This window comes from Furipterus horrens, unplaced genomic scaffold (genome assembly GCF_987537825.1).
Source record: "Furipterus horrens unplaced genomic scaffold, mFurHor1.1.pri manual_scaffold_8, whole genome shotgun sequence".
In the NCBI taxonomy this organism is placed as follows: Eukaryota; Metazoa; Chordata; class Mammalia; order Chiroptera; family Furipteridae; genus Furipterus; species Furipterus horrens.
Genome location: NW_028327178.1, coordinates 30995824 through 31004470, shown reverse-complemented (window position 1 = coordinate 31004470; position 8647 = coordinate 30995824). Strand labels below are relative to the sequence as shown.

The 8647-nt window shown below is 41.2% G+C and overlaps 1 protein-coding gene across 2 annotated transcripts in view; it reads left to right on the top strand.

Moving 5' to 3' along the window:
• The first annotated feature begins 252 nt into the window (after positions 1-252).
• RNF138 (ring finger protein 138) overlaps positions 253-8647 on the top strand; it is a 30743-nt gene continuing 22348 nt past the window's right edge. The window contains exon 1 of one of the 2 annotated variants that reach the window (XM_090285672.1): positions 253-465. In XM_090285672.1, coding sequence (XP_090141798.1) covers positions 356-465 — 110 coding nt within the window. In that variant the 5' untranslated portion in view covers positions 253-355. The remainder of the gene's footprint in view (positions 466-8647) is intronic. The other variant, XM_090285671.1, reaches the window with a different exon arrangement.

The following is an 8647-nucleotide window of genomic DNA, read 5'->3' as shown; positions in this document are numbered from 1 at the left end:
GAGGCCGCGGCCTGAGGGCGCCTCTCCCAGGCAAGGAGCGCGGCTCCGTGCCTGCTCCAGCCCGGGGTAGAAGTGAAAGCGAAACCAATCGCTGGTTTTTTTCCACCACGGCCTCCCGCCAGGCACCGCTTACCGCTCCCGCCCTGGCGGGAGCAGCAACCCTAAAGGCTGCGCCTCGCAGGGCGGCCTTACAGTCTAAGGGTTCCGCCCCGCCCCGCCCCCGCCCCGCCCCCTTCCTGGCGAGAGCCGCTTCCTCACACGGTTCCCCTCCCCCTCTGGGTTCGCGCAGGGAGTCAGGCCCGGGCCGCCTCTGCCACCTCGGCCGCTGCAGCCGCCTTGATTCCCCACCCCCGCCATGGCCGAGGACCTCTCCGCAGCCACCTCTTACACCGAAGATGATTTCTACTGCCCCGTCTGTCAGGAGGTGCTCAAAACGCCGGTGCGAACCGTGGCCTGTCAGCACGTGTGAGTAGACGCCCCCTCTTCTGCGAGGTGCCGGGTGGTCGTTTAGGCCCCGCATGCGGCCCTGGATCCTCGGCTGCATCCTGACAGGAGCGGAGCTCGCCGCGGCCTTCCCGGGGCGCCGGTCTGCGCGGAGGACCCATTCCCGATCCGTGAGAGCCGGGTTCGCCCGCCCTCCGAGCTCCGGGCCCCTGGAGGGTTGCAGTCGGTCAGCCTGAGCCCACGGTCTCCGGGTCTCCTTCGATTTTGCGCCCCCGGGGCAATGCCCAGGCCCTTCTCTGTGGCTTCTTCAGGCCCTGGTCCAGGCCCGGGAGGAGTAGCAGGGAACGTGGAGCCTTTTTGTTTCCTAGCAACACGAGTGAAGGCTGGGTGTCGAGTGTCAAAATCCTCCGAGGCGCCGGCACCGGCCCGCTCGCCCCACTCCTGGAGCTGCCTGGCTTTGAAGTCTTACCTTCTCTTGCTTTTTAGTATCTTAGTCCATCCTTTCCGAAAGTAAGAGCTCTTATCTTACCTTCCAGCCCTGCTGCCCAGACACCCTTAAATGTGTTTTGTTTCGTTTACGTTTAGTACGTTATTAGAATGACCTAGAGGGGGTCTTCTCTCCTGTGTTAGAAGTGACAGGATTTCCGGGTATTGACGTGATAGTTTCCCTTTGTTTTACCCTTCTGCTTATTACTTGGTTATTACAAGGGTGGTGATGAGAAAGGAAAACTGCTGTCAGGAGGAATGAACTGAAAATAAGGCAGTAACCCTACGGACGAGGGAGAACTCAGAGGGCTTAGGGGACGTGTCATGCTGTTTGATTTGGCATATTTTTATAGGAAGAACTTCGATAATTTTACAGACTCCTGGAGTGTCAGTAAGGGTTGGAAGGAGCCCTGCTTGAAAAGGCACTTCTGACAAACCTGGCTGCTGATCAGAGTCCCTGGGCAACTTTTTAGGTAAACATACTAAATCCCAGGCACCATTCCAGACTTACAAAATAATTTCTGGTAGATGAGGTCTGGAAATCTTTATTTCAGAAGAATACACTCAGGTGTAAAAGTTCTGTGTGCTTGCAAGTAGCTGAGAAGACTCAAAACAAGTTTCTAAATACACCCCCCCCCCTTTTTCGGTGGGAGTGGGAGGTTCTAGAGTTTTGTAAAAAATGGATTGAATTTTGGGTTAATCAGAAATTTCATTACAGCTTTCTTGATACCATTCTCACTGTGATCTTCAATCTTAACTGTACTGCCTACCTTACACTTCTAATCCGTGGTGGTTATGTGAGCCGAGAGTATGTGGCTTTTCATGATAGAAGTTAGGCCATTTATGTTTTTGTGTTTGGGGGAGGTGAATGAATGTGAAATTCCTTTATTATTTGGGGCAACAAATGCTGATTGTTAGAAAAATATTTTGAATGCCCAGGGCACAATGCATGTTTTTTAGCCTTTAATCTGTTGGTAAATTGATGCCTTTCCTGTGCGTGTGCTAGCAGTGAGGGGGTAGAAGGAAGGAATGAAGGGCAAAGTGAGAGGAAGTAAATTTTTCTGGACAGAATCATTGCAGTTACCCTCTGGGTCACTGACCCTATAGGACTATTGTAATCTCTAGCTCCTCTCAAAATTCCAAGCAGTTTACTCAAGTCCACTTCCCTTATGGGACATTTAAAATCAGACTGAAATTTGGCTTGACCTCACGGTCATGGAAAAGAGAGTGGAGATGATTGTCAAGGACCTTTCTCAGATCAACTCACTGGGCTTGGATGTGATCAGACCAGATATGGAAATGAAATGAAATACAGAGCAGACTGTGTTGATAAGAGGAGTGAACACTGCTCTAACCCCCTCCCCCATCTCCTCTCTTGCCCCCTCCCCCAAACCTCCAACACACACAGTTGCTCTAGGTTCTGGCTGAAAAAGGAATCCAAGAAAGCAGAGGGGATGAAGTTTTATTTGGAAGGGAGGGGAATGGTGGAACAGGGCCTGATTGACTGGAAGAGAGTGGTGAGAAAATAGTATTCTGTTTTAAATAATCTTAAATTTGCAGTGTCATTGCTCTTTTCACAAAGGACAAACCTGTGCCTTTAAACAAATTTATATTTAGCTACTCAGTTTTTGATTAATGGGTAGTGAGAGATAAGGTCACTGTGGCACTGTGGGTCTGTTAAAAAATAGTTTGTTTTTTTAATTTTATTTATTTTAGAGAGAGGGGAAGGGAGGGAGAGAAGGAGGGAAATATCAGTGTGTGAGAGAAACATCAATATAAACTCAGGCGTGTGCCCTGACCACGAATCAAACCAGCAACCCTTTGGTTTGCAGGAGGGCATCCAACTCACTGAGCCACACCAATCAGGGCAGAAAATAAAGTTTTCACTACCACTTCATTGACAGCAAAAATTTTCCCACTACTATTCTAGTCAAAGGAACAAGTTCATTATCTTTAGAGTAACTCCACCAAAATATAAATTCCCATTTAATCCCCATTCAGTCCTTCAAACAGCAATTATTAAATGCTTTCTGTATGTCAGGTACAGGGAATACAAATTGCTTTATTGCTAGAGACTGTTAATGGTCTAATGGAGAAGACCTATACATGAATGTGATTAATATGAAAGAGATTTCGGTAGAAAATTTTATGTGAGTCTTGAGAGCAGGTGTCTAAATCAGCCTTTGAATGTAGGGGGGGATTTCCTTGATGAAGTAATACTTTAGGTCAGAATTGGTATTTAGGGTTTCCTGGGTAATAACCCGATTAGGTTTATAGCATATGCAGAGATAAGCAGGGATTTCAGAGAATGACTATATCTGGTCTACAAAGTTTGGCTGAAGCCAAAGTATGAGTGTAGTGGAGATAGAGCTTAGAGATATTGGCAGGAACTTACTGTGTAAACCAAAGCTTTTTCCTGAAAGCCATGGAGACCAATTTAGTAATTTTTGGCAGAGGAGAAGCATGATCACATTTCAGTTTTGGAAGGTTCACTTTAGCAGTGGGGTCCAGCTTGTTGGTGGTGAGGCTAGTGAAGAGGTCATCCATTGCTGTGTCAGGGATAGAAATGATTGGAACCTGAACCAAGGTAATGATACTGGGATTGAAGGGAAGAGATTTCTGACATTTTAAGGAGCCATGGAAGAGGTGTATAAATTGAAAGGTAGCAGAGGGCCTAGATAGAACAAAGTGCTAGTGAATACATTTTTAAATATAGAGTGAAGAAAAGTGCAACCTGAGAAGAAATAGACAGGATAGGAAGGAAATAGAGGATGAAGTGTGACAGTGGAAATAGAAAAAATGTAAGGAAACCAGTTGTCAACAGTGTCAGATGCATAGGTCAGATGTACTGTTTTGAAGTGTATAGTTGCATTAAGAATATTAAAGTTGATCTGGCTGGTGTGGCTCAGTGGATTGAGCACTGGCCTGCGAACCAAAGGGTCGTGGGTTTGATTCCCAGTCAGGGTATATGCCTGGGTTTTTGGGCCAGGTTCCCAGTTGTGGATGTGCCAGAGGCAATTGCACATTGATGTTTTCCTCTTTCCCTCCCTTCTCTCTCTAAAAATAAATAAAACCTTAAAAAGAATATTAAGGTTGAGCTGGTATTCAAAGTCAGTTTTAAGAAGGTACAGACTGGCATTGTAGTAAGGTATCTCTTTTGGTGTTGTCCTTTGTAATCTTCAAAGGTTCTTTGAACCAGAACTTTCTTCCCTTTTGTGAATGGTCAAGGAAATAAATAACTTGTGCATTGTTAGAAGTAAGTTCCATTACAATGAAAATCACACATAATAACAAGGTGATACCTTGCCAGACTCTTAAAAATGGAAATTAATCTGTTTGCTCTTAGGCATCTCTTGTAAGGAGATATCTTTTCAAATAAGCTAGTGTAAATCAGCTTCCACTTTCAGGTTTATATTATTCTCTATTAACCTGCCTTGGATTATCCAGAACCTGAATTTTCAGTTTATAGTTCTTATAATTTTAACAACTTTATTGGTTTTTAAGACTATAATTTTTAAAAGCTATGCAATTTAATTATGTAACAGAAAATTGACTTAATTTTAAGTCCTGAAGACCAACTTTAAAAGTCTGACTTAAAAAGGAAGTCTAAATTATTTTGGGGAATGATCTTGATTATAGACTAGGAGGCAAGGTGCCAGATTTTACTAAAATCAGGAGCATGATGGATGGGAAAGTTGTTTTACTTTCTCAGTGTCTATTGATCAGCTTTTGGTTGGGAGAGAATGGGTAAGAACAGAAATTCATCTAGCATTTGCTAATTTAAAGTTGAAAGAAACTTAAAGATAATCTTTTTTAAGTTGTTTCAGAGTAATGCACTATCCTAAAGACACAGGATCCTTTCATGTGTAAAGATAGTTTTAGTAATCTTCATTTGTAGCTTCTTTCCTCCTTGTTCTATACTTTGTTTTGAAATAAGTTCTGTTTAGCAGATTCAAATAGCTCAGCCAAAGGGAGATAAGGAATAAGCAGTTCTACAGACACGTGTGGTTATACAGAGGAAGGAACAGTCCAATTGGAGATAGAAAACCTGAATAACTTTCCTTTGTACCTTTTATCACAGCTTATACTCAACATTTTTGGAATCAGATGATTTGACTACTGTCATTTTCATCTGCTAGACTGTAACCTCTATAAAGCAGTATCCCAGGTTTACTTTCAGTTACCTGAGCCTACTCTGTGCATTCAGTATTGAGAAAAGGAATGAAATGGTTTTGTGTTGAGAGAGCACAGATTATAGCTGTTATCACTTTGTCAAGTCATTTAACTCCTTTTACCCTGTTTTGTTGTCCATAAGCCAGGGGTAGAGCATGTTACCTATTTCACAGTGCTGTTGCAAGGAACAAATGAAGTAATGTTTGTGCATAATGCATACTATATATGTGTTTTATAATTTTCAAAATCCATAATAATATAAAATTATGTCATTACTTTAATAACTATAGCACCTCACACAAAAAGCTAGAATTTTTTTAAATTTTTAATTTTTTTGACATACAACATTGGCATTTATTTATTGCTCATAAGTCTACAGATCAGCTTTGATTTGACTGGTATAGGCTGGCTCACCTGGGCTTGGCTCCAGGCTCCAGGTTGCTTTGAGGCCTGCTCCACGTGTCTGTTAATTCTTATTTTGGAGTCAGAGTGCAAGAAGCAAGCTCAAGTGACCAGGCATTTTTTCCAGCCTCTGCTCATATCCACCCATTGAAACAAGTCACATGGCCATGGATGGGAGGGGTTGAGAGTGAATCCTTGCTGAACAAAATTCAAACTAGCATACTAAGTGACTTTACACAGCCTTTTCCTAATTTCTACCTTGGTGAGTGTCATCCCAAGGTGTCTGACAGTCTTGATATAGTTGTCCCCCTTTATCAGTGAGGGATAAATTCCGAACTCCCAGTGGATTCTTATAATTGTAGATAGTATTGAAACTTATATATACAATGTTTTTTCTTATATATACATATCTACAATAAAGTTTAATTTATAAATTAGGGACAGTAAGAGATTAACAACAGTAACTAATATACTGTAATAAAAGTATGTAACTGACTTTGGGGCCATTAGTAAGTAAAATAAAGGTTACTTCCCCTGGCTGGTGTGACTCAGAGTGGATTGAGTGCTGGCCTGTGAACCAAAAGGTCGCTGGTTCGATTCCCAGTCAGGGCACATGCCTGGGTTGCAGGCCAGGTCCCCAGTTAGGAGCATTCAAGAGGCAACCGGTAGATGTTTCTCTCACACATCAGTGTTTCTCTCCCTCTCTTTCTCTCTTCTCTTACTCTAAAAAATAAAATCTTAAAAAAAAAAATAAAAGGGTTATTTGACCACAACCACTGCTATACTGGGACAGTTGATCTGGTCGCTAAGATGGTTACTAAGTGACTAAAGCATATGCACAAAAAGTTATATTATTGTTGTAAATAGAAAGGCATCTATCTCAGCTTCTTTTGGTCCAGATATTTAATACCAAAAGAGGTGGGGTGAATGGAGAGTATTGTATTTCATAATTATAAAGGTATAAAAGGGAATAATATGACTATATACTACAATCACTGTTATTTTATATCTTATATATTTTATATCTTATATCTTACATATCCTTCCAGTGATATGTATATAAACAAGGCTACAAATATTATTTTGTTTTTCACATAAAGAACAGTATACCGTATGCATTCTTTTGTACCTTGTTATTTACACATTATATCTTAGAAATCGTTCTGTGTCAGTACATAGAGGCCTTTTAAGAAAATTTTTTTTATTTGGTTGTAGAGTTTTCATTCATTCATTCAACCAACATTGCCTGTCCATTATGTGCCTTGCAGGACATTTGGTCCTGTCCAAAGCATCCATGGAGATGTCTATGCCACCCCATCTACCTAACCCCATGTGCCGTTACCAGCTAGGCTATGGAAGTAAGAAGGATTATTATTGGCAATGCAGACACAACACAAACACGATTATTCGACCAAGAAAACATGATAGTATTTTTTTATGCATTAATCTCGTAAACCAAAAGTATAAATAAACATTATGGCCTGTTTGAGCCCATGGAGTTTTTTAGCAGTGTCAGATATCAAGGTCCATTTGGCATGGGCCAAATATGCTCATGGACATTTTTGATAGGACCAAATTTCGAGGACCTTTTGGTGTGAACCAAATGTCTCCGTGGATGTTTTAGAGAGAAGCAAATGTCTGCTAATCATTATGTGCTGGTACTAGTGTAGATAATAGGTCTGTACTGTTCAACAAACCAGATAAAAATCCCTGACCTCATAGAATATAATTTAGCTTTCTACTCATATTCCACTGTTTGATGTATCATTATTTATCCAGTCTCAATATTGATGAGCATTTAGGTCGTTCCTAATTTTTTGTTGTTAGGAATATGCCTCAACAATTAAACTTGTATAAATACCATTTCATATGTGGGAGTTTTCCCTGTATGATAAATTTTTACAAGTTGAATTGTCAATGGGTAAAATACAGGGGAATTTCTTAGCTGTATCATACAGGGATGATTACAGCTTTAGCAGCAAAGTTTTGTATATGGGAGGTGCTTACAGTTTTGATTTGAGGACTATGGATTATATCTTTGGGTTAAGAGATTTAATATTTCTTGGACTGGATTAAGGCAAATTGGCATTCTTTTTCTTTAAGATTTTATTCATTTACTTTTTTGGAGAGAGGAGAAGGGAGGGAGAAGGAAAGGGAGAGAAACATCAGTGTGCGAGGGATACATCAATTGGTTGTCTCTCGCACACCCCCAACTGGGAAACCTGGCCTGCAACCCAGGCATGTGCTCTGACTAGGAATTGAACCGGCAACCTATTGGTTTGCAGGCTGGTACTCAATTCACTGAGCCAAACCAGCCAGCGCTCATTGTTTTAACAAATATTAATGCCTATTAGGTGCCCAACTCTTTGCTGGGCATACAGTGTTGAAAAGATAGATAGGATGAACCCTGCTGTCTTGGAGCTGGTGTTGTTAAGACATATTTTCACTCAACTACTCAGATAAACATATAATTACAAACTTAAGTATACAACAAATATTAATGCCTATTAGGTGCCCAACTTTTGCTGGGCATACAGTGTTGAAGAGATAGATAGGATGAACCCTGCTGTCTTGGAGTTGGTGTTGTCGAGACATATTTTCACTCAACTACTCAGATAAACATGTAATTACAAACTCAAGTATATGTATATAAGAAGGGGATCAGATCTTGGGTGGGTTGGGGGTGGATGGGTAGGTAATCAAAGACCATTTCTTGAGGAAGCGATACTGTTGCTGAGATTTAAGTGGTGTGTAGGTGTTCATTTGTAGAGGGCTGTGTTTAAAAAAAAATTAACATTATTATTTTTTTTAAGTATTTTATTGATTATATTGTTAAAATAGTTCAATTTTTTTTTCCCCTTTGCTCCCCTCTGCCCAGCAATTCCACCCCCCTTAGTTTATGTCCATGGGTCATGCATGTAAGATTCCCAGCTTCACCCTTTTCTATATTAGTCTTAAAAAAATTAATTAATTAATTTTTTAAAACAATTCCTCCCTCTCAGACTTAAGACCCTTTATAATCTTATAAAGGACAATGGGCAAAGGTCTTGTGCTCCTCTAGCTGCTTCAGGCTGGACAGAGTCATTGTCCTGCCTACCCTTGGGTCCAGAAATCCCTAATACAAGTGGGAGTGTGGGTGGGA